The 26,396-nt window shown below is 43.1% G+C and overlaps 3 protein-coding genes across 3 annotated transcripts; 1 reads left to right on the forward strand and 2 right to left on the reverse strand.

Moving 5' to 3' along the window:
• The first annotated feature begins 979 nt into the window (after positions 1–979).
• On the forward strand, positions 980–3,558 carry micos13 (mitochondrial contact site and cristae organizing system subunit 13). Its single transcript, XM_063201401.1, has 4 exons — positions 980–1,166; positions 2,086–2,242; positions 2,691–2,742; positions 2,977–3,558. Exons 1-4 carry the CDS (start codon positions 1,138–1,140, stop codon positions 3,072–3,074), a joined length of 336 nt encoding a protein of 111 aa, XP_063057471.1. The 5' UTR covers positions 980–1,137; the 3' UTR covers positions 3,075–3,558.
• Positions 3,559–4,538: 980 nt separating this feature from the next.
• Positions 4,539–6,800, reverse strand: LOC134451168 (granzyme B-like). Its single transcript, XM_063201397.1, has 5 exons — positions 6,707–6,800; positions 6,423–6,573; positions 6,200–6,329; positions 5,810–6,076; positions 4,539–5,637 (listed from the first exon to the last, which is right to left on the reverse strand). Exons 1-5 carry the CDS (start codon positions 6,759–6,761, stop codon positions 5,479–5,481), a joined length of 762 nt encoding a protein of 253 aa, XP_063057467.1. The 5' UTR covers positions 6,762–6,800; the 3' UTR covers positions 4,539–5,478.
• Positions 6,801–9,320: 2,520 nt separating this feature from the next.
• On the reverse strand, positions 9,321–21,947 carry LOC134451557 (transmembrane protease serine 9-like). The gene is made up of 11 exons (XM_063202062.1): positions 21,868–21,947; positions 21,059–21,207; positions 15,187–15,343; positions 14,916–15,066; positions 14,551–14,796; positions 14,128–14,288; positions 11,462–11,568; positions 10,981–11,137; positions 10,622–10,754; positions 10,271–10,510; positions 9,321–10,148 (listed from the first exon to the last, which is right to left on the reverse strand). Exons 1-11 carry the CDS (start codon positions 21,945–21,947, stop codon positions 9,987–9,989), a joined length of 1,743 nt encoding a protein of 580 aa, XP_063058132.1. The 3' UTR covers positions 9,321–9,986.
• Positions 21,948–26,396: the final 4,449 nt, after the last annotated feature.

A 26,396-nucleotide genomic window follows, 5' to 3' on the forward strand; every position in this document is an offset into this window, starting at 1 on the left:
TTTCAAATAAGCTCCGAGTGCAAGCACGCGCTTAGCGAACCCCCGCAAACTGTCGAGGGTGTTAAAAATAGGCTGTAGGTATGACATGGTTGATCATTTTGTGTCAAACTTCGACATAAATACGATGTTGCGTCCATATGCTAAACCCGGAAGCTTTTGGCGACTACAGAAACGGCGCCAGTATCTAACGGCATGTACGTGCGGAAGGTTGTACCCATGGCAACCAAAGGAAAGTATGTAGTTCGGAAGTTTTAATGATCAGAAAGGGGTTAGCAATATTGAATTATAATCGTCATGATTTAACATGTGAATACACCAACATGATGATACGATCCGTTCCACTAATGAGAAAGGGATGCGGGGACACGCTAATGTTCGTTGTTGCCGTGCAACTTATATTTTTGCCAAACCTGAATCTCTATGGCGTTTTGCAATGTAAAAAATCGCCAGGGAACCGGTAGTCCAAACGCCGCATACAAGTTGACGTCAACGCTGAAGAGCTCTATTGAAACCAATGACCAATGAATGAAACCAATTTTTCAGATATTTTTTTACCCTTTTTTGCAGACAAATCCGACATAATTAAGCCTATCAATAAAGCATCTACATTCCTTCTGGAAGTAGGCCTATTACAAAGAGCTGGTTACAATTTCAGTAAATTTCCATAAAAGAATTGAAGAATTGTCATAACAAATGTTACGGTTTCATTCAAATAGCTCATATTAAGTGGAGGACGAGTAATGTTTCATAAGCATATTTTTAGTTCATAAATGATGTTATTCATTCTGCAAAAATCTGTATAATTTTCTCTCAAAAAAAATATCATTGGTTTCAGGGGCCTGCAGCGAGTCCCTGCCAGAACACGAGTGCCCTCAATCATTAATTGAGGGCACTCGTGTTCTGGCAGGGACTCGCTGCAGCGCGCTGTATTTTCTTTGACTGTGACGAATCTGCTGAGCTGGAAATTCAGAACTGTTGTAGCTGTCAAACTTCCATTACTCCAGTCCCGTGTTGTGTGTGCACCCATGTCCTTCAGTAAAGAGGCTAGCTGGTGGAAACTCGTCCATTGATTTCGTTGCAGAGTTTGCTCTAAACGTCCGAAAGTTTAATTATACGGCATTCCTGTTCACCCACATTATGGCTGCCAAGCTTTTGCCTGTCGCCAAGTAAGTGTTTTCCGTGTGTTTTTGATTTTTGTAGGCAACAGCAGCTTAGGGCAGCGTAGGTTAGCAAGCTGTTGGTGTGTTGTTAGCAGCTAACCTCTCAAGGAAGACCTAACATTTTCTGTTCGCCTGGGTATAGATCTCTAATAACCAGCCACAAATGCCTGGCATACAATGTAGTAGGCCTAATGCAGCTTAATAAGAAATTAAAATGCAAACTGCCACGTAAGAATGGCCGTTTTCCTTCTGGTTTTGAAGCCTAACTAGCTTAGAACTACTATGATAGCCAAATGGAGATGCTGTAATGATGGACTCATACGATTTACTAAACATCTGAGTAAACATCACAAGCGCGTTTCAACCAAATGTAAATACTAACTGAACTAATTCGTTTTCTACACATCTTGGCATCAATATCCGCCTAAAAGGCCAAGCAACGCACAGTTTGGCACTGGTTAATATCTATTAGCTCCAAGCTGTAGCGGTAACTACCAAAATATTTCCTTTGGTTAGGCCTACGTCTTTTCATTTCTTTATCTGAACTAAACAAGGCTTATGGGTTGAACGTGTTGCCAGGGGTGGGGTACGGCCCTCGAGGCAGTTTTATCCGATCCCCGATATAATTTTAATCTTATGCAGCTTCACATGAAATATGACATTTTGTAAAGGAATCTTAGAAATGACAATTGCAGTACAGTTAAGTTATATCCAGGGCACCTAGTGAAGGTGGGATCTGGTAGGTGACTGCTTTCAATATAGACCAGGCTGAAGTGCAGGGGGAAATCCTGGTTCGTGTTCATACTAGTAAGGCCCTTGGATGACTTTTGAGGCCCTTGGAAGAATTTGAAGTGGCCCCTTTAATGAAAAAGGTTCCCCACCCCTGTTTTATGTTGTGGGCGAAATTGCTGTCTCTGTTGTCCAGGCTCGCTACGAAATTGACCATTGCAGGAGGAGCCATATATGTCGCCTATGACTCGGGCATTCTTGGGAACAGCGAGGAGGGGTCCGTGGCTCTTGGGAAGGCGAAGGCTGCTATCCCCCCAGCAGTGGACGAATGGGCGAAATACTTTGGACTGTCGGTAAGTGAATAAAACACACACACACATACACCTTATATATTACATAGCCTACCCATATATGACCAACCATCCTTATCTAAAAACTGATACATTGCATTGACAATGGTTACTTAGCCTCTTCTTTGGGATTCATGCCATTGCCTTGCCCACCGTGCTTCTTTAATTAATTGTAATGCATCACACAAAGCTGCAGAGTTATCGTATATAATTACTCAATTCATCGGCTATAACATTCATTCATGCTACTCAATACAATCCAATGTGGCCACTAAGGATCATGACGGCAGGCTATTTTTATTGCAGTAAGATGGTATGCCTCTCAATACCTTCCAAGAGCTTGCCATTTAAACGGAAGCCTAATGTCTAACCAATTGAATTTACTATTGCAGGTGTACTGATTGTTTTTGTCTATGTATTGTATGCACTGACCAGTCTCATTCTTTTTCAGTTGCCCACAATCCCTAATATAGAGTTTGCTCCTCTGCAAGCATGGAACTCCGGTAGGTGTTAAACCCACACTTTTTACACACTCACTTCTTTTACTGTATGTAACTCAGTCATACACTCTGAGCTGTGTGCATTCAATATTTCAAAATGTTCTTCGTTCTCTCTCTCTCTCTCGCTCTCTCTCTCTCTCTCTCTCTCTCTCTCTCTCTCTCTCTCTCTCTCTCTCTCTCTCTCTCTCTCTCTCTCTCTCTCTCTCTGTGCCCCTCACACACATACTCTCTCTATAGGAGTCCAGAAGTCTATCCATGCTCTCTCTATGGCTCCAACCAGAGCAGGCGAAGCCACCAGCCAGGGCGTGCAGTATGTAAAAAACCTCGCCAAGTGAAGACCGTTTCGATGCCACTTGCTCGTCCAATCAGGTTGCTGTTGCCCCAAGCTTCAATATGAGTCACATGATCTCTATGTAAGGCCCCGCTTCCACTTTCACAAAAGATAGTGGCTTATTTATGTTTGAGTTCATTCGAGATTTTCCCACTCTGATTTAATGAATTCATACGCACTACATTCGTGGTATTTATGTTCACAATCTGCCTCTGTGTAAAGTGAGGGGGGAAATGTCTGAAGTTTCTGAGAACTACATTTATGAAGCTGTTGTGTATTTAAATCCACACTTGTTTTGTTTGCTGTCATCACCATTTTATCAGTGAATGTTCAATGATACAGTACAGGTCTGCTGTATTTTTACCCAACATATGTCTCCCAACTCAAAATACACATCATTTGTTACAGCAACAAATCAAATCTCCTTTGTAAATAACCATTTAGCTGTTATTTTCATGATTAATAAACTTTATCATGTCAGAAACAAAGGTAGTTTGGGCTGTTCTTTATCACAGCCTTGGGGCGGTACAGTGATGATTACAGTGCCAGGCTCAAGGCCACCAGTGACAGAGCCTTCCATGTTGCTGCTCCCATTCTTTGGAACAATCTGCCCGACCACATCCAAAATGCTCCTTCACTGGCCATGTTTAAGCAACACCTTAAGACACATCTCTTCCTGGAGGCTTATGGCTGCTAGTTCCACAAGCACTTTCACGCATTCACACACATGCTCACACACTGACGCGCACACACACTCACACTCTCCAACACAACACTCTGTGAAGCGTCCTTGGGTGTTTTGAAAGGCGCTATATAAAACGAAAGTATTATTATTATTATTACATTCATCATGTTTTCATGTTAAATCAAGTCTGTCTTCCTCAGAGGGTCACATGGGTGTGTAATTACACAGCATGTCCGACATCAACACACTCTGACATCACTGTTATACTGCAGAAACAAAAAACAAAACAAAAAGAAACATTACATGTCAGAAACATTACATGTCAGAAACAAACGAAAACGAATGACTTGAAGTGATTACACAAGTTTATTTAGTTCATGTCTTGGTAAAGGAAAGACATAATTTTAAAAAGCCATTGCACTGGGTGCTAATGTCCAGGTAATTTGAGTAACCCTCGGAGGACATGGGTTAGTTTCATCCTTTATCTTTAATATTAATATTGATCTAAATGTTATAATAATAATAATATATACTCACCGGCCACTTTATTAGGCACACAGGGGTGCAGTGTCCGCAGAGCAGTGCCTAGAAGAACACCTCTCAACCGCTTTCTGTTTTCAAAAGACTCAGACCAGCCCGTCTGGCACCAACAACCATACCATGTTCAAAGTCACTTAAATCACTGTTCTTCACCATTTGGATGCTCTGATGAACTGCAGCAGGTCGTCTTGGCCATTTCTACATGCCTAAATGCGTTGAGTTGCTGCCCTTATATTGAAGAATTTTCTGTCAATGAGTTGTTGGATCGTTGTGCCTATCAAAGTGGCCGATGAGCGTATTGTTTTGATTATAAAGGATGATAAACAATTAAAAATCCAACTCAAAATATTGAATATTAATTATGAAAATGTGGCTTTTCATGCCATGACCAAACTACTACCCCTTATTGTTATAACCCCACAGTCAGGCTTAGCTGTGGTGGAAAAGACCGTTGGAAAATGTGAGTGATGTGGTTAAACTGACGTTCATGCTGTGTGATGAGATGATGGGCATGATAAAACAGCCACCTTTGTGGTGGTCTCCACCCTTGGTTCAAATGTGGAATGTGACGCAGTTGTGTGCCTAGGTGTGATATAATATGCATCATGTCCTATCCACCCTCTGTTATTAACTATCTGTAAGGAAATGATTTGTCTTGTCCTTCAGAAGCTACCAAGGCCTTAGTCAGTAAGGCAGTAATTGGCTTGTAATTGGTGTATAATAATAATAACCATTAATAAAGAATTGTATCAAGCGTCATTTTACACATTTCTGTTTCATTAGAAGTGCAAGAAACAACAAAGCGGTCTGACATGGTTTTGAAACATTACTGGTAAAACATTTGTTGTGGCAAGAAATGCAAAGTAGACTCAAATAGAAAAGATAGAGACAGGACTGAAAGTTACATACATCTCAGCATTCTAATGGAGAGCGGCCTTTTAAAAATATACATCCACTGCAAACTTTCTTTGTTCAAGTCGTTATCAATTCCTTCTAATGAGTGAATATATATTTCTAAAGCAAAAACAAACAAGTTGGCTAGAAGCCTGACAGTTTTTTCCAGCATAATAAGTGTTAACAATAGCAACCTGTTATCAGAAACATATGGTGCACAGAAGGGTTTTATTTTTATTTATTTAATTACAACGGCACCAACCTTGAGCCACATTGACGACTTCTACCTTTAAGAGTTGGCTCTCATTTTTTTCCTGATCCAGGGGAGGAATTTGGAGATGTTGGTGAAGACATTGGGAACATTAGGGTAATTACAGTCACCTCTGAGGTTGAATGACACAATGCCAACAGCCACGTCATTGCACACCAGTGGTCCTCCTGAATCTCCCTGCAAAGACATATCAACAAGACATGCATGCAATAAGCTTTTTTTCCACCTGTGTGTGTGTGTGTGTGTGTGTGTGTGTGTGTGTGTGTGTGTGTGTGTGTGTGTGTGTGTGTGTGTGTGTGTGTGTGTGTGTGTGTGTGTGTGTGTCATGTAGTTCACAAATTTCTCAAACCTGGCATGCCCCCTTCGGGGTGTCGTATCCTCCAGCACAAAGCACATTCTCTGGTAGAGTCACTCTTGCCTGCTTCCACACGCTCTTGCACTCCTCTGTGTCAATGGTCTTCACTTTGACAACCTGCAGGTCCTTTGCAGTCTCCCTGCTGTCCTTAGTAAAGCCCCAACCTGCAACCAAGCACTTTGTGGATGCCTTGGACGATTGGTCTTTACTTGGGAGTTTCACTGGTGTCACCTTCTCGTCTGATTTCTTGTTAGGCCGTAACTACACATAGGGGTTTAAAAAAAGGTTTGAAACCTATTGATATCTCCATATCATTAGTATCTCTCAGAGGGTAAACTATTTTCAATGCCAGTCTTCCAAATACAAGTGGATAATGAGTTATACCTTTAGCAGCATAATATCATTCCCATCCTGAGATCTTTTAAATAATTCATGCTTAATCTTGCGTTGAACTTGTCGTCTTTTTACATCTCCCTCAATGTTGGTTGTGCCAAGGACAACAGTCATCTCCCCACTATAACAAATGGACAAAAAGACATTGTAGCAATTTAGTAGCAGCATATGAAAAACAATACCCTCCCAAAAAAACTGTGAAAGTAAGGCTAACCTTTTGTCACAGTGAGCTGCAGTGAGCACAAAGTTGGGGGCGATAAGGAATCCGCCACATTTGTGCGTGCCATTGATCTGCACTGATGCCATGTATTTCAGGGTGCCATCTCTGGCTTTCTTCCCATTGATGATTTCATGTCCAGATGAGGCTTCATGTGGATTAAGATGGTGCATAGGTGAACATGCAAGAGTAAACTCAGCAACACAATATAACATCCATACAGCTGTTTACTCACTTTCGCCTTGATATATTTTATTATTTTTCTGTCTTAAAAGACTTACCTGCAAGGGTACCTGCCAAAACAGTGAAAAGGAGTTGTAAGCCGAGGACACTCATCTTCTTCAGTTGTGGCCTTAGCTGACACAGATCTGTTGCGGAGAAGCTACTCATCTTTATACCGATGACACATCTGCTGTGGTTTTATTTCTGGGGCACCGACCACAGCGCTGACACTTTTAAGCGACAAAACTGCCTGCAGACTAGTTTCTCAACGGGGGCTCTACAGCCCCTGGCGTTACACAGCGCTAGGGAGGCATTGAGAAGGATACAGCTGGGGGAGGGGGTGCTCAATTGCCATTGGGGGGCATTGTTCTATTTTTTTAATAGAGAAGCTACTCATCTTTAAACCTATGACACATCTGCTGTGCTTTTATTTTTAGGGCACCGACGACAGTGGTGAGACTCTTTTAAGTGATGAAACTGCTTGTAGACTAGTGTTTCTCAACGGGGGCTCTAAAGCTCCTCAGGGGGCCTTAACAGAGCCCCAGGGTGGCGTTGAGGGGGTCCAAGTACCAGTACTGGTCCATCAGGGCCAGAAGCGTCCCCAGTTCCGGCAAGTTATGGGTTGCTTCAGCAATACAGCGCCATGTTGAAATTGGCCAGAGTTTTCCTAATGAGTCGCTTGTAGTATAAAAAAATAACAACCACCTTCATTGCACATGCAAATAGCAGATTTTGAATGTAGTTATTTCTTTATTAATTTATCAGTATCATTAGTGCACACAGTCCAGTCACGTAGACATCACATATGATGTGTGTGGTGAAGACCACAGACCTGCTACAGACATTTCTCAGAAATGAGACCACCTCATTTCTCAGTAGCTGCAGAGATCCACTGGTACTTAGATTAGGCTGTAAGCTTAATTGGTCAAGACTGACTAAGCACAAACCATAAACTACTGAGGTCCAAACTCTCCGTGATGTTATTGGTGACTTCATGAGGCTTTCCAAAGTGGGTAGGGAACTGTGATGCCAGCTTGATTGCCTTTAAATTGCATATGACAATGACCAGGGTTTGAGGTAATGTTTCACTGTTTGTGTGTTTTTAAATAATTCAGCACGATAGATCTGGCCAAAGTGGGCCCCCTGTAGCGTTTGGCCCAGGGTAACCGGCCCCCTGCTTGCTCTGTTTATGGCATTAGGCTAAATACAATTGATGGTTTATGGCAATGGTGGGCAGATAATCTCCAAGGAGCCAATGCTGCTGTTTTCTAGGGACTGTCTCACAGTCTAGAGGGGGCGGCTCAAGTGCACATATTGCACCTCTGAAGAATGCAAATGTGAGAACAATACAGGTGCTGAAGAGTTGCACACACACTTGCACATTCACACACTTGTCCAAGTCACGTACAACGTCTGGTCAGTGTTACTCATCAGACCACTCTGACCAAGTTAGTGTTCTGGAAATATGAAGCAGTTCCTGTTACTGTGAATTTTGTTATAGAAAACCATAACCCCACTTTTGTCTCCTTGACAGTGGTTTATTGTTGAGTGAAGGCTGGATGCACCTGTTTTCAGAATGAACTGATAATTGAAGTACAGGTTAGTTAACCCATTATACAGCGTTGTCTGATGGTTTTTTTGTATACCTATATACAGTACTATATAATTATTAGTTTTTCCTTTTCCACTTAGTGTCAGTCCATACAGTATGTAACATAGCACACTAATGTTTTGCCGTTTTAGAGTGTGGCATTTAGACAAACCATTTTTTCTCCTTCTTTTTCTTCTTCTTCTTCTCCAACCGATGCTTTTATTTTGACTAAAGTGATCATGACAGAAATGTCATCACATAGCAATATGAGAATATAGTCTGAAATCCTAGTCATCATCTCTTGTGACTGCGACTGGAGGCCACCAAGAAAAACCTCTGGTCCTTCTGTATCTCATAGTGTCCTTTCCAGGTGCTAAACTATTGCATCTCAGAATGGATCACAGAAACAATGTCAGTAGGTGCAGTATATAATATTTTATCAGTAAGTTATAAAATATTGCTGTGTTGTCATGTGTTTTTAAGGAGATAGTTCTGCACACTGCCAGTTGTGCTCAGAAATATTTCCTTTTTCCACTGCCTGACACTAGTGTTACTTTGGATATGTGCGCCCTACTGAAAATGACTCATAGCCTAAACTTGCTGGTGTGCTGTGTAACATCAAATTTAGACTTAATAGCAATGACTGCACAGCCCCATTGTCTACTACTGTGATTTGTATAATCTGCTACCACCATCTCAGTGATCAATTATTCTCATGATGACAGAAAATACAATAGGCCTATGTTTACCATTTATGTTCATGAAGAACAAGGTCTCCAGATTGAAATTGTAATTGTAAATTGTTACCCTGCTTCAGTAAAATGGTTGATAGAATCAGTAGGTAATAGTGAAGGTTTCGGTTTCTGGAAGGGGTTTGATGTGGCAGTGCAACTGTATGCACTCATGACTTGTAGGCCTACTGTAGATGAGGTTGTGGTTTTCTATTGCTTGTCTGAAAACTACACGTCTTGGCACGTGTGTATTGCCTTGCTCTCTCCACTCTGGTGTCTTTAACAAGCTCTAAAATGAAACTGTAGGTTTCATACATAACTTTGTCATAACTGTAGGTAGCAATGAAGCAATCACAGACCACACAATGTGCAAATGCATAGTTTTATTATGAAAGACAATCACTTCAGACCAGGGCCTCTAGCGGCTGTTTCTCGAGCACAGGTCAAAATAATCTGAAAAGACCCCCCCTCCCAATGCATAAAATGCAATGGGGTCCCGTTTCGAGTTACAATCATGTTTCTTCAGAAATGTTTCACAGTAATTACCACATTTGCTGACTCAAACTATTTCCTCCCTCGTTGTGTCTCTGCACACTTTCCCGTAAGGACCCCATGCGTCTGCAGACCCCTGCAGCAAACCTGTGGTCCCTGCTTCAAGCAATGACCTCATCCGCAGGAAACCAACATGAGCTGTGATCGACGTTCTCACCACATATTTCCACCTTGCAGCTTTGAACTATTGTACAATTTTGCTGTGTCAACAGCTATAAAAAAAATGGTGAAGAATTTCACATGAAGCTGAAATGAAAGTTCACATGGACTTGAAGCACGCTAGCAAAGCCACATCGTGACGCTATTGCTGGCTTGGATGACAGATGCATACAATTTTAGCCTTCAGACCAGGTCATAAATAAAATAATGTTCTGTGGAAAGAATATACTTGTAAAAGTATAATATTAAAGAAATACATGAATAACAAATAAACTACCAAATTTCATCAACATGCATCTGGTCTCTTCAGTTCTTGAAGCTCTTTAGAATGCCATTGATCCATGGCAGATGTGCTGATACTCTGGTGTAGACATTTGGTTTAGTTGGCTTGTCACAGTTGTTCTTTTCATTGTAAGACACGATACCCTCAGCTTTGCCGTTGCACACCAGAGGGCCTCCTGAGTCACCCTGTAACAGAAACCAGAGATGAGTCAGCTGTCAACCATAGTCATTAAGTCATTACAGAGTTGATTATGAATACTCATTGTCCTCTGAAGGTGCATTAAAAATTACACACCGTCAAGGTTTACCTGGCAGAAGCCCGTGCTCCCACAAACTGTTCCTTTAGGGAGATTTCCCCAATATGCCTTACACTTCTCTCTCTTCACAATGTCCACTTTAACCTCTAGGAGAACATTGTTTGCTGCCCCCTTGGTTGTGGTTCTGCCCCAGCCAGCCACGGTACACCTGGATTTAGCCTTGACATCTGTGTCTTTCTTGGGAAGAGCTATCCAGTTCACGGACTTAGACCTCTTAAGCTCACCTTCAAGCTGTGTAATAAAAGAAGCAGCTGTTTAATAGCACATTTGCAGTCCATGTTAAAACACTGTAGATTGATTCCATGTAGTTTGTATTTTCTTTAAAAAGACCTGACTTGATACCTGTAGAAGAGCAATGTCATTATCAAGCGTCTTGTTATTGTATCCTGGATGGATGTGGTAGAATTTCACTGGCACCCTTGCTTTTGGGTTTTTAATGTTATGAATCCCAACCACAGCAGTCAACTCAACACCCCTGCGGAAGAAAAAGAGTGTTTTTTTCCCCTCTCCACCCATGCAAAGACATGGACATGCTGTCCACAGGACTGGCATTAAAGACATGAATGTACAGGATAGCACCAATAACAGAGATAAGCGAGTGACAGACAGAGTTAAACTGAGTTAAGCAAATAATAAATATAAAAAGTTGTGAGGTTTTCAGGAACGATTTAAATAAAATATTGTGGCTGCAGGAGACTTACCACTGGATGCAGTGGGCTGCAGTCATGACAAAGGACTCTTGCACCAGGAATCCACCACACCAATGTGTCTTTCCCTTCTGCACAGACACAATGTAAGGCCTGGAGCCATTGTCCACTTCTGTGCCATTTATAATGCCCACGTAAACACCATATGCACCTGTATGCACACAGTGATGTTAGATGATAAAAATTAATTTATACTAGACAGGTGTAATCTTCACAAAAGTGCATTTATCATTTGTACAATAAAAGTCAGCAAAATATGTTAATAGCCTACTTACAATGCGTAACATTCTACCAATATGAACAACATTATTAACATAAAAAATGAAAATTGAATTGCTTTGTACAAATAAATAAATGACTGAAGACTCCTTCTCATCAACAAAATTGTGTAATACATACAGTATATTTTCTTTGACAGTACTCTTACAGTGTATGTACTGACATAGTAGGCAACATGTAAATTGTGCTCACTCACCTGAGATGTCCAGCAGCAATTGTAAGGAAGCCACTAGCCAGAGCATAGCTGCAGACCCCATAGCGTCAACAAGCTCAAGTGACTTTGAGTTTGACTTTGGATCTTCACTAAGCCACGAGAGATAAGTCACCCACAGACAAACCACATCCTTGCTACTGCTGACGTTATCTACCTATGCTCAATTTCCATTGCCATTCATATCTCCTGTCTACTCAAGAAGTCCCAACTCCCACATTGAAAATGTGGCCAAACGGTAGGGCAAACGTGGCCAAACAGAAGGGCACTCGTCTGCCATGCGGCTGACCCGGGTTCGATTCCCGGCCCGGGTCCTTTGCCGGCCCTTCCCCATCTCTCTCTCCCCACTCGCTTCCTGTCACCACCTTCACTGTCCTGTCATAAATAAAGTCAAAAAGAAAATAAAAATATGTAAGAAAATTGTGCTGCTTTAGAAGGATGCTAGAATCATGTAACTCATGTACAAACAAGTGATGAGGTTCAGATCTGCGGGATGAAATGCACTGCTGTCATGATTCTGAAACAATGTTGTGGTTTTCAGTTGCTTCTCAGAAAAGACTTGTCTTGTCTTGCACTCTACAGCCTTCACAGCTTTGACTTTTCATGTGGTCAGTTCAGAGGGACAGTGATGAAGTGCATGTGTTATGTTATTGATCTAAATGATAAAGAGACCACACATTGTACATAAGTCAAGTGCATGGTTTTATTGCCAACCTCAACCAGTTGCCAAAGACAGCTGGAGAAATGTTACCAAGATTTCAGAGATTATGACACATAGTACGTGTCGATATGCTGTATAATGTTTGTTAAAAAATCATGTGTAGGCTACATTATGGAAAGTTTTACAGTTAATAACACATTGTCTTCTCTTACTGCATCTCTGAACGTAGGCTTCTGATTCCTGTAAAGGCCTGGGCCTGTTGTCTACAAACCTCTGCCTCAACCACATGTACTAACCACGTTTCAACCATACAGCTGTGAACTATGGTGCATTTATGCTGTGTCAACAGCTATGAAAAAATGCACGGTGAAGAATACGCATGAAACCAACATTGTATTCCACACAACATTGCCACGAATAGCAAATGACACCTTACACAGTAACACAACTGGTGGCTTGAGTTACACAATTGTAGCAGTCAGACCATAAAAAACAACCAAAAGGCTGAGGACTGTTTGCATAAAATCTTGGATATAACTATTCCAGAAATACAAAGACACCTTTTGCTGCAAAACTTACTGTGCTTTGGTCTTACTAGTAAATATTGGTTTATTGTTCTGAAAATATTAATGAAAATATCAAATTTGGCAATAGGCAGCACAGTTTCAAGGACCTGCATAGTTGCAATACCTACTCAGGCCACCCTGCGCCACCATCTCACACGGTGCACCTTTTAGTCAGACTTGAGTCACAAATGACTTGACTTGGCAATATCGAGAATAACTTGTGACTTGACTTGTACGCTATTGACAGTTCTAGCTTGCAATGACTAGCAATGACATATCATTGTCATACATATTCCATTTTCTGCATTTTTATGTAAAAATAGCCTATACATGAAAAATGAAACATAAAATAGTATATACATGAACATGAATATTAAATTATTTCCCCTTACTCAGTACCAATAGGCCTACTGTTTTTGTTAAGAATACGACTGACAAAGGGGGACGTGTGGAGAGATAATGAATTCATGACCAAAAAGTAGTTGTACATACATGGTACATGGTGACTTATTAAGGCCTTGGAAAAAATAAGCTTGAGTAGGCCTACACATTCTCACTGTTTCTTAACTTTTATCCTCTTAACTTTTCTTTTTCTTTTTTTTGGGTTGTTGTTGTTGTTTTCCTTTGTCTTCTGGACAAGTGCTGTCCACTTAGTGAGTGTGATGTATGTGGGTCAAAGACTGATGGTGATATCCATATGGGATCCCAACTCATCAGGCGATTCTAGCTGCATCAGGTACATTTTGCTGCCTGAAAATCACAATGGATCAAATCAGGCTTGTTTACAAAGAGTAAAGCTCAGATCTGCAGGACAAAATGTTCTTATGTCATGAGTCTTACATGAGGTTGTGGTTTTCTACTGCGTCTCACAACAGCTAACTGTGTGTTGTCTTGCACCCTGCAGTCTTCAAATTTTTGGGTTGTCAGAGGTCGGACATTATAAGGCGTATTTGTTGTGCATTTGATCCAAATGATGAAGAGACCACACATTGTACACAAGTCAAGTGTAGTTTTATTGTTAACCTCAATCAGTTGCCACATACAGTATAGCTGGAGAGGATTTGACAAGATGCCACATTATGAACGTAGTTGGCTATGAGTTGATGTATAATGTTTCTTTAAAAAAAAGATGTGTGCATTATTTTCTACATTTTACAACATTTTCGCCCCTCACTGCATCTCTGCATGTTGGTCTATCATTGACTTATAATTTCCCGTAAAGACCCTGATGTTGTCAGACCCCTGCATCAACCACATGATAACCACATGTTTCCATGAACTATAGTGCAGTCATGCTGTGTCAACAGCTATGGAAAGATGCATAGTGAAGAATTTCACATGAAACTCAATGTGTACTCCACACGGCAAAAATACATTCAGCAACAATGCATGTGGGCCTACAGTATGCGTGTCTATAATTTCTTCAATTCTTGGGATTCTTCAAAATGTTGTTGATCCAGGGCAGGTATGCTGATACTCTGGTGTAGACATTTGGTTTGGTTGGCTTGTCACAGTTGTTCTTTTCATTGAAAGACACAATACCTTCAGCTTTGCCGTTGCACACCAGAGGACCTCCTGAGTCACCCTGTCACAGAAAACAGAGATGAGTCAGCTGACACAGGGAACACAATAGACTGAGCCATTACTCATTTCATAATGTTGAATATTGTTACTATTCACATGTATAATTTATACAGTCAAAATAAAAAATATACTGTTCAACCCAGTGGCTATACAATATATTTTCAAAGTAATCCCAAATGTCTCTTAGTATGTGTAATGAGTAATGTGCAATGCATTTGTCTGTTGCCCTCTACTGCCGTACACACACTTCAGTCAACGCTTACCTGACAAAATCCACTGTCACCGCTTGCGCACACAACTTCTTTAGACAGTTTTTTCCATTTTTTCTTGCATTCCTGTCTTGGTACGATGATCACATTTGTTTCTAGAAGATCAACATTCTCACGCCCATTGGTTTTCGTGGCACCCCAGCCAGCCACACTGCAAACCAATGCAGCCTTAATGTTTGTGACTTTATCTGGAAGAGCTATCCAGTTTACAGACTTGGATGTCTGAAGTCCCCCAGCGAGCTATGGAAAAAAAAAACATTAATGATTTATAATGTTCAACCAAGTAGAAGATAGAAACATTTTCAGAGTATCTCTAAATGAACTGAGTCAATTGATGCCACAGAGGCCACACTTTCTACCTGTAGAAGTGCAATGTCATTCTCAAGTGTCTTGGGATTGTATTTTGGATGAATGTAGAAGTATTTCACTTCCTTCCTTGATCCAGGTGTCTGTTTTCTGATGTTATGGTCCCCAACTACAACAGTCACCCCTGCCACAACATTGACCTCCCTGTGAAAAAGAAATTGTAGACATGCATTTTTTTGCCCCCCCATTCTGGTTGTTTGACAACTGCTCTCTGCTTTTATGGTTTGAATGAGTTGTGTAACATGAGTTGTGCACATGACTTACTTATAAATGCAATGGGCAGCAGTCATGACGAAATATTTATCCACCAAGAACCCGCCACAAGCATGCCTCTTCACCTGCTGCACAGACACCATGTAAAGCCTGGAGTCCTCCTTCACCTTTGTACCATTTATGATGCCCGCATACCCACCATGCACACCTAACAAAGGGACAGTAGATATCATATGGTTGAAGAAAAGTGCATTACATTTAAGGATATGCTTTAACAGATATGCCGTACATGAACGCACTACACATAACAAAGCTAATATTAACTCAAAATAGTATATTTTTAAATTAGTAACAAAGGCATCCTGCGTGCCAAAATTGCATGTTCTACTTGACTATGTATGTACTCAGATACAGTATACTCACAGTAAAAGTGCAGCAATGGTAATAGAGCCAGTAGCCAGAGCATAACTGCAGATCCCATGGTGTCATCAAACTCAAGTGACAGGAGTTCTTACTGAGCAATGAGAGATTAGTCACCACCAACAGATAAACCACATCCTTCAAAATGCTGACTGCTGATGCCTATTGTACATACCTATCTGGCTCTCCCCAGACCTGTGTAGTTCTGCACAGCTCCTCCTGGGGGCTCCACTCACAGATCTTTCACAAGTATACTCACAGGTCTTTTGGGAAACTCTATCACCTTTTCCCAATGTCAAGTGTTCTAGCCCTGTTAGTGCGTCTACATCTAAAATGTAGTAATAATCAAAGCTTAAGACAACAACAAGACACAATACAGACAGTGCACAAGACAGTACAGGGCAGTCAAGTGGGTCAAGTTATCATAGCAGCAGCAGCAACACACATTATATGCTTCATATTGAAGGGCCAAAGGCAGTTCTTGTGAGGTTTTTCAAGAATGACCTTGTGGCAGATGCCACAAGAGATCAGTCACCCACAGACAAACCACAGCCTTGCTACTGCTGACGTTATCTATATATGCTGAAACTCCATTGTCATTCATATCTCCTCCTGTCTACTCAAGAAGTCCCAACTCCCACATTGAAAATTGTGATGCTTGGCCCTTCCGTGGCCAAACAGTAGGGCACTTGTCTGCCATGCGGCTGACCCGGGTTCGATTCCCGGCCCGGGTCCTTTGCCGGCCCTTCCCCGTCTCTCTTTCCCCACTCGCTTCCTGTCACCACCTTCACTGACCTGTCATAAATGAAGTCAAAAAGACCAAAAAAAATGTGTGCTGCTTTAGAAGGATGCCAGAATCATGTAACTCATGTACAAACAAGTGATGAGGTTCAGATCTGCGGGATGAAATGCACTGCTGTCATGATTCTGAAACAAGGTTGTGGTTTGCTGTTGCTTCTCAGAAAAGACTTGTCTTGTCTTGCACCCACAGCCTTCACAGCTTTGACTTTTCAGGTGGTCAGTTCAGAGGAGGGACGGACAGTGGCGCATTATGTTATGTAAATTATCAAGAGATCACACATTGTACATAAGTCAAGTGCATGGTTTTATTGCCAACATTAATCAGTTGCCAAAAACAGCTGGAGAAATATTGCCAAGATTTCAGAGATTATGAAACATAGTACATGTTGATATAGTGTATAATGTTTGTTTAAAACATCGTGCACATTATGAATAGTTTTACAGTTAAGAACACATTGTCTTCTCTCACTGCATCACTGAATGTAGACTTCTGATTCCTGTAAAGACCTTGGCCTATGTCTGCAGACCTCTGCATCAACCACTACTTACCATGTTTCAACCATACAGTTGTGAACTGGTGCATTTATGCTGTGTCAACAGCTATATGAAAAAAGCACGGTGAAGAACTGTGAAACAGGCCCGTCACTAGGTTTGAGTGACAGGGGGGGCTTAGCCCCAGAGGAAGAAAATGCGTGTGCACAGCGCGCGCCGAATTTTTTTCAGCTCACCTGCTAAGGTTTTGTCTATGAATTTATTATTTTAAAGGCCAACTTCCGATAAAACACAGTTTTACTCACTCCTTTTGAAGATCGGACGGTCACCCCAAGTTAAACTCACTTGCAAGGCTCTCATAGCGGTGCGTCACCTCGCCTGGCTGTGTTTCCCGGTGTTTCCCAATTGACATAAATAATGCAGAGAAACGAGCGAATCACGAAAGCCTTTCTGTGTTTCGTCACGTCGAAAAAAGGCGTTGCCCACAATGGTTTATGTCGACCCATTTTTCTAAAAACATGTCGAGTAATTTTTTTCTGCTTGTTTTCAATACAAGCAACGTCTGGTGGCCCGAAATCTAGCTTAGCTATCAGCTGGTTGCTACTCTCAGGTACACACACAGCCCAAAGCCTCATCCATGCAGCAAGCCCACTCTGGTTGCTCCGTGCCTGCAGCTCGCCTAGGGGTCGCTGTCGAAAGAGCACAGCCCTGAATGGAGCATGCACGCCTCCGTTGGCGCCCCTATGTGCAGTACCACCCGGGGAAGTGGCGACTCTGTTTCCCATTACATTCTCTCAAAGAACAGGAGGACTGAGCCAATCAGAGACGCATTTCCACGAGAGCAGGAAGAGTGAGCCAATCAGAGACGCATTTCCACGAGAAACACGGAACACCCTCTCGTTTCTCCACAAGCCACCTTGCTGGCTTGCAAAAACAGCTTGAAACAAAGCAACCAGAACATTTTTTAAAACAGGACCAACGCGTAACACATTCAATAACAATGGGGAACACAGCAATATTAATCAAATGACGTTGAGAGGCCATCTTTAAGAGCAAAGAAATCCTGCACACTGTCCATTCCACCAACAAACTTTAATACATTGTTTCGGTCATCCGACCGTCTTCATGTTGTATTAAAGTTTGTTGGTGGAATGGACAGGGCAGTGCAGGATTTCTTTACACTTGAATGACAACCCCATTGGGATAATATCCTATGCACCTACCCACCTACAGAGGTGTGCAAAAGCGTCTTCTTGAACAATTATTTTAAGAACACCATAACGATTTTTAAACACTAGAGTGATTTTTTTTTATTCACATTTTAATGAACATTCCTAATATGTAAGCTAAACAAAACATTTCAAAATGTTTCAACTGATGAATATTATGTAGGCCTACGGAAGTTAAAATGATTAGATAAAAATGTAGAGAGCATCATTTACACAAGGACTAGGAACTTTAAGGAGTTACTAACTGCGCGTCTCCAGGAGAAGCAGTGGTCAGGAAGCGATTCATTCAAACAGGTTCCTTACTTGGAAAACTCTGCATCCCTGGCAGATATTAGGTCATTTTTACTCCATTAGTAGCTATTTTAATCAATTCATGTGTGTTTTCAAACTGTTAAGACAAATATTAAAGCTCAACTATAATTTCAAGACAATGTCAAATGGATTTATTACACGGGTATTGTGAGCAGTGTTCACGCTAGAATTCTTACTGGCCGGACAAGTGGCCGGCTGCATTGCAGAATACCGGACATTTACGTAGAATATCTAACGGACCTTCCCTCATATATCCAAACACGCACTCCCTAATGGGTTAAAGTGGATAGTAAATTGGTCTTTTCTACCAGTAAAACTTAAATTTCACTAGCATTGGGCCAGTTGGCTGGTGTTAAAGAGCCAGCTGCTTGTATGCACTGGGAGCAAACGCGCGCTCTCTTTCACATACCTGAGAACTCGAACAAACTGAAAGAAAAAAAACAGCCAGGCAACGTGCTGCGCGCATAGGCATATCTAGCAAAGTTATCGACTGAAAACATTGTGTTTTATCAGCAAACCCGAAGAAGATTTCCCTACTCAAATTGGGTAACGATGTGATGACTGTAATGGTTGTGCAGTAACGGTAACAACGCTACTGAAATTTGAACTGCATTGCGTTGTGTTCCTGCGCTCTCAAGGGAATTGACACATTCCGTACGATGCTCTATATATGTGGGCGCGTGAGATACATCCCCTAGCTATTTTGGCCGGTGATGAAAAAAGTGATAAAGCCCTGCATGCACTTTTACTGGGACTTCTCATGAGCATATCCTTCTCTGAAATGTTTAAAGGGACACTCCACCCATTTTGCATTAGGCTTTCCATTGCTAGACACCCAGTCATACTTTTGAATGGTCTTGCAAAAATCTCTCAATTCCCCCTGAGATAGGAGAAATCTGCATTCATCTCTTAACACTTCCTCTGTCAATGATGTAAAAATTGTCATTTTGCATCATCGACAGAGGAAGTGTAAGAGAGGTGGATTTCTGTTGAGACTACAAGCCTTTTTCCCACCTTTTCAACCCCGCCCATAGGGGGTTGGACCTAATGCTCTAACAGACCTATCACAGATCAGTGTCCCAGTGCTTTTGAAATCACTGGCATTGAGGCTCCAGTAAGCAGTGTTGCCAGATTGGGCTGTTTCCCACCCAATTGGGCTGCTTGGGATGGCCGTCTGCGGGTAAAAATGGCATTCTACAGGAAAACCCGCCCAATCTTTCCCATCGACATCAATAGAATTGGGCGGGATTTAGTGCTTCCAGGCGTGTTTTGAGCATTTTTTGGGCTGGAAATCATCAGCCTATTGGGGCCATTTTCTAGTCAATAATTTATGCTCATATTTAGTTGTTATTTTTGGACATATTTAGTATTTGTATATTGTAGAATATTTATGATTGCATTATAATTATTTTACTGCCTTACTATGTTATAATTTCCCCTTAGTTTAATGTGCCTTTAGTTTAATGCTTAGAATTATCTAGAATGAATAGCCAATAGGAGCTGACGCTGAGCAATGACGTCTTGGAGCTCGCGCATATCGAATGTAAAAACTGCTGTGTGTTTGTCATATTTCAGATCTTAAGTAAAGACGGGGCGAACACACTGTTTTCTACCGTCGTTCAAACTTTAACACGTGTAGACTCGTTCATTCCGTCTGACTGAGTGGTTATTTGGTTTTATCTCAAGAAAGAAATGGTCAACAGTTAAGAACGAACATTTAGCCACTACATTAAGTAGAAAACAGTCGCCGAGGGCGAGAAAAGAACAGAGGGGAACCGAGGAAAGCATTGCATGCGTGGATCACGCGTTCTTGGAGGAAGCCAGCCGGCTTGATGAGGACTGAGCGCGGGGAAAACCATCGGATTTCCAGACGACTTCAATGATGATGGATGAGTACAAAAATGTCAAATTCGAATGAACAAATAAGCAATGCTTCAGACTTGTCAGTAATGAAGGAAAATTCATGATTGTTTCACTGTAATTGCCGACGCCAAGTAACGTGGCTGAGTCATCATATTCAAAGTTTCACGTGTGCTACTCTGCTAATTAAGAAGCCATACATGACGGTGTTGGAAACGTGCTACAGTTAGCAAGTCATATCAGCTAAGAAGAAGCTCACGTTTGCCTCTGGAAATAAAGCCTTAAATCTTGCTTGGGAAAACTACATGTTTTAAGATTAAAGGAACGCTTATTTGGATTTCAGAAGTTAATAAGAGTTTGCTGAGACTTGACCAACATAAATAGCCAGTCAAAATGTCTGAGGATGGAAAAAAGATGGATGACAATGTTGAGCTAGACACTAAAAGAAGGATCAAGTTAACTCCAAAGGCACTAGAAGAGAAGCTTGATAAGCAAATGACTTTAAGAAAACGTGTTTTAGCACGCCTTGTCTCCAAAGCAGAGGAAATTGGAAAATTAATGAGTGATGAGTCCAATGCTCATGTAGTAGAGAAGGATCACTTGAGAGAATACTCAAAATTACTGAATGAGTTTATTGAAGCGAATAATGCTGTACGTGAACTATTGTTAGATGAAGAAGAAAGAAAAGCTGACCAGCAGTATTGGAGTGAGCCTAACCTCACCAAGTACGAGAACTTTTTGTCCACATTAGAGCAGTGGATAATAGACGTAAAGCAGCAAGCTAAGAATGCTCATGAACAGGCAGCCACTGAACACGAGGCTCCAGAGGGTGGCGCCACGACACAGCAAGGTGAGTTTGCTGCTGAAGAACATGCTGCCAAAGAACCTGTTGCCGAAGAGGCTGCTATCGAAGAAGTGCATCCGTATGACAGCGCGTCCATGATGCAACAGAAGTATGCTTCAGTCACAGCACGAAGTGTATGCAGTAGACATTCAAAGGGATCCAATGTGTCATCTCACGCATCGTCTATGCGTAAGAAAGAGGAAGCTCGCAGAGCAGCTTTACTGGCGCGTGCAGACGCACTTGAGAAGAAAGAAGCATTGCTACTGCAAGAAGCTCAAATAGAAGCACAACTTGAAGCTCAGCTGAAGTTTCAGAAAATCCAGATGAAGAGTCAAATGGAGAAGCTGGATTTCGAGACTGCTCTTGCTGAGTCCACAGCAAAGCTGCAGGTTCTGGAAGAATATGAGAACAAGGAAGATGGAATGAATTCATACCTGAACAAGAACATGCATGCAGCTACAGCTATCCCACGTCATGGTCCAGACGTCAGACCAAAGGCAACTAGCTATCCTCGAATGATCCCAGATAACCGGTCGCTTCATGTTCCAGCTAGGCACACGCCTCATGTGCAAGTGAAGAAAGAAAATGATGATGGTGCAAGCCCACGTCCAGGTGTAAGTACACATCCTGGTGCAAGCACACGTCCTGGTGTAAGCACACATCCTGGTGCAAGCACAAGTCCCGGTGCAAGGCAAGTTGAACTAGGAGAGGTGATATTGAAGCAAAAGGATATCACTGAGATGTTAGTCACACAACAAAGACTAGCTAACTTACCTCAACGCAAAGTCCCTGAATTCAGTGGTGATCCTCTTGAGTTCCTGCCATTCCTGAGGGCGTTCGAGCACATCATTCATAGTCGTACAGACAGCGATGCAGATCGTCTGTATTATCTAGAGCAATTCACCGCAGGTGAACCAAGAGAGTTGGTGAGAAGTTGCCAACACATGAGCGCACAACAAGGTTATGAGGAGGCAATAAGGCTCTTAACTTATCACTATGGCAACGAACAGAGAATAGCTGCGGCTTACGTTGACAAGGCTGTCAAATGGCCTCCAATCAAAGCAGAAGATTCTAAGTCCCTACACAGCTTCTCTATCTTTCTCACTGGGTGCAACAATGTGATAAACAACTTGGAGTACCTAGAGGAAATGAACAGCCCGAGCAACCTTCGGATCATTGTCCACAAGTTGCCCTTCAGGCTTCGGGAAAGATGGAGAGTCGTGGCTTTCGATCTCCAAGAGAAAGAAAAAAGAAGAGCAGACTTTGCAGATCTTGTGGGATACATCAACAGGCAAGCTAAGATAGCTTCAGACCCACTGTTCGGTGATGTCAAAGACCCTGCTGATGCAAAAGAGAAGTCAAAGTCTAGCGCTAAACCTGCAGTGGGTCGGCTGAAAAGAACCACTGGCCTAGCCACAAGCGTAACGCCAGCTGATGATTCTTCTGAATCAAGAAAGGCCAAGCAGACTAGCAACGCATTTCAAGAGCCATGTCTGTACTGCAACAAGGGACACGCTCTGAGTGCATGCAACAAAATCAGAAGTCTGCCGAATAAAGAAAGAATTGAGTTCCTTAAAGGAAAAGGTCTTTGTTTCGGGTGTCTAACTCAAGGACACATGGGAAAAGATTGCAAAAAGAAAGCAACGTGTGACGTTTGCACTAAGAAACACCCTACTCTGCTCCACATGAAAAGAGAGGAAGATGGCAACCAACCAACTGCCAAGCCTGAAAAGACAAGTGAAGGCTCCACCAGTGAACACTCTAGCCCACAAGAGCAAGCGTCATCCAAGAGAGAACTCTCAGCAGTCACGGGGGCCGGAGGCAGCGACTGTATTCTTTCCATTGTGCCGGTGCGCATCAAAGCCAAAAAGAGCAACAACATCATAGAAACGTATGCGTTCATGGACTCAGGAAGTTCAGCGACGTTCTGCTCCGAACGATTGATGAGGCGACTTGGTGTCAATGGCAAGAGGACTCAAGTGCTACTCCGTACCATGGGCCAGGAAAAGCCTGTGTCCTGCTTCGTCCTGTCAGATCTAGAGGTGAGCGGTCTGACAGAGAGCAAGTACATCAGCCTACCAGATGTTTACACCCACACGGACATACCTGTAACGAAGGAGAATGTTCCTGTAGAGAAAGACCTGGAAAGATGGCCGTATCTGCGGAATGAAGTGCGGCTACCACAGATTGACGCAGATGTGGAGATGCTCATCGGAATGAATGCTCACTCTGCAATGGAGCCATGGAAGATAATTCACAGTCAAGACGATGGCCCATTTGCCATAAAAACGACCCTTGGCTGGGTAGTTTGCGGTCCTCTGAAGAAAGACAATGACCACAAGCCAAGTCACTTCAGTCATGGTGCTTCCGTCAACAGAGTGTCAGTCAGTAGTGTGGACAGCATGCTGTTGCGGCAGTACAATCACGACTTTCCGGAGCAAGCCTGCGAAGAGAAGTCAGAAATGTCACGAGAAGACATCCAATTCATGCAGTGTGTAACTGAGACAACCAAGAAAATTGATGGACACTACTGCATTGGCATGCCTCTAAGGAACAAAGACGTTGTGATGCCGAACAACAAGTGTGTTGCTGAGCAACGAGCATCGAGCCTGAAAAGGAAACTTGCTAAGAATCCCGGCTTCCATGACGACTACAAAGCCTTCGTGTCAGACCTGCTGAGCAAAGGCTACGCTGTGGAAGTCCCTGCAAACGAGCGCAACCGCAACGATGGCCGAGTATGGTATATTCCCCACCACGGCGTGGTGCATCCGCAGAAGGGGAAGTTGCGGGTCGTCTTTGATTGCGCCTCTTCGTTCCAAGGGAAGTCGCTGAACGAGGAGCTGTTACAGGGGCCGGACCTCACGAACAGTCTGGTTGGAGTCTTGACAAGGTTTCGCCACGACCACATCGCACTCATCTCAGACATCGAGGCGATGTACCACCAGGTGAGAGTTCCTGATGAAGATTCCGATCTTTTGAGATTTCTCTGGTGGCCAGAGGGAGATCTGAACCAGCCTCTGCGTGAGTACAAGATGGTCGTCCACCTGTTTGGGGCCAAGTCCAGCCCGAGCTGTGCCAATTACGCTTTGCGGCGGACTGCAGAGGATGGGAAAGATAGGTCATCACCTGAGGCAGTAGCCACTGTTCTCAAGCACTTCTATGTAGACGACTGTCTTGTTTCAGCGTCTGACGACGAGAAGGCTACTTCCTTGACCACAGACCTCATTGCGCTCTGCGAGAGTGGAGGATTTCATTTGGCTAAATGGTCTAGCAACAGCCGCGAAGTATTGTCATCACTTCCCGAAAATGAGCGTGCAAAGGAGATCAAGAATCTAGATCTGGACAAGGATGAACTACCCATGGAGAGGGCGCTTGGAGTGGACTGGTGCATCGAATCAGATTCCTTCAAGTTCCGCATCCTTGTGAAGAACATGCCTGTCACCAGAAGGGGTATCCTATCAGTCGTAAGCTCAATTTATGACCCCCTTGGTTTCCTGTCGCCGTTCATTCTTCTGGCCAAGACCATTGTGCAAAGTCTCTGTCGAATTAAACTTACCTGGGATGAGGAGATTCCTGAAGACGTAGCGAACAGATGGTTTGCCTGGCTGTCTGACTTGAGCCAGTTCGCCAACTTCTCTGTCAGAAGGTGCATCAAACCTGAGGGATTTGGTTCAGTAGTGTCAGCACAGCTGCACCATTTCTCTGACGCTAGCGAGAAGGGCTACGGCGTCGTCAGCTACATTCGCATACAGAACAGCCACGGTCAAGTCCATTGTTCGTTTCTTCTAGGAAAATCCAGAGTGACGCCGCTCAAGCCAGTCACTGTGCCACGTCTCGAACTGACTGCGGCTACCATTGCGGTGAAAATGGACAAGCTCATGAAGCAAGAACTTCGGATGGACCTCAAGGAGTCCGTGCTATGGACAGATAGCACCACTGTCCTCCGATACATAGACAATGATGGCGCTCGTTTTAAAACCTTTGTGGCGAATAGAGTGTCAACAATCAGAGAGAACACAAGGCCAGCACAGTGGAGATATGTCAGCACTTCTTCTAATCCAGCTGACCACGCATCACGAGGGATGAAGGCAGAGCAGTTCATGAAGTGTCAGAGTTGGATTGAAGGACCTGACTTCCTTGCCAAGGATGAGTCTCACTGGCCGGTCCTCTCAGAATTCTCAAGAGAGATAAGCGATGATGATGCTGAGGTGAAGCGCAAAATCACCGTGAACATCATTAATGCCGTCAATTCAAGCACAGATCCTCTCTTCAAGCTGATTCATCATCACTCCAACTGGCACCGTCTAAGGAAGGCTGTCGCCTGGATGTTGAGGCTGAAGGAGTTGTTGACAAATCTGTGTGAACGAAGAAAGATCTTTGAGTCTCAAACTCAGTCTCAAGACAGTCAAGATGTAAAACCCAAGAGCGTTGACAACCACATGCAAAAGTGGAAATCTGGCCTAAACGGAACCCACTTGACTGTTAATGACACCAGGAGAGCAGAAACTGCTATCATCCAGTTCAGCCAAAGGCAAACCTTTCATGAGGAGCTTTGTGCGCTGCAGAAGGGTGACAAGATCAAGAGAAGCAGCTTCATTGTCAGATTGGATCCTTTCCTCCAAGATGGTGTCCTCCGGGTTGGTGGAAGACTGCACCAAGCAGCCTTGCCGGAACACACAAGGCATCCGGCCATTCTAGCCAAGAACCACCATGTCACAACCCTGATCATCAGAAACGCACATGAGGAGACCGGACATGGAGGGAGGAACCACACACTCACTCGGCTGAGAGAAAGAGTTTGGATATGCAAAGGGAATGCAGCAGTGAGAAGAGTGATTTCAAAGTGTGTGCAGTGCCGAAAGCGTCAAGCCGCTGTTGGTGAACAGAAGATGGCGAATTTACCACCTGATCGTCTTCAGCCAGATCACCCACCGTTTACCAATGTCGGCGTCGACTATTTCGGCCCCTTTGAAGCCAAGCGTGGACGAGCGCGAGTCAAGCGCTACGGTGTCTTGTTTACTTGCCTTACAGTCAGAGCCGTCCACATCGAAATCGCACACTCACTGGACACCGACTCGTGTATAAATGCAGTGAGACGTTTCATCGCGAGACGAGGACAAGTGGAAGTTATGAGATCCGATAATGGTACTAACCTGGTTGCCGCGGAACACGAGCTCCGCAAGGCTTTGAAGGAGTGGAACCAGTCCCAGATCTCCGAAGCTCTGCTGCAAAGGGGAGTTACCTGGATCTTCAACCCGCCTGCTGGGTCGCACCACGGCGGGATCTGGGAGCGCCAAATCAGA

The sequence above is a fragment of the Engraulis encrasicolus genome, chromosome 6 (genome assembly GCF_034702125.1).
Source record: "Engraulis encrasicolus isolate BLACKSEA-1 chromosome 6, IST_EnEncr_1.0, whole genome shotgun sequence".
NCBI lineage: Eukaryota > Metazoa > Chordata > Actinopteri > Clupeiformes > Engraulidae > Engraulis > Engraulis encrasicolus.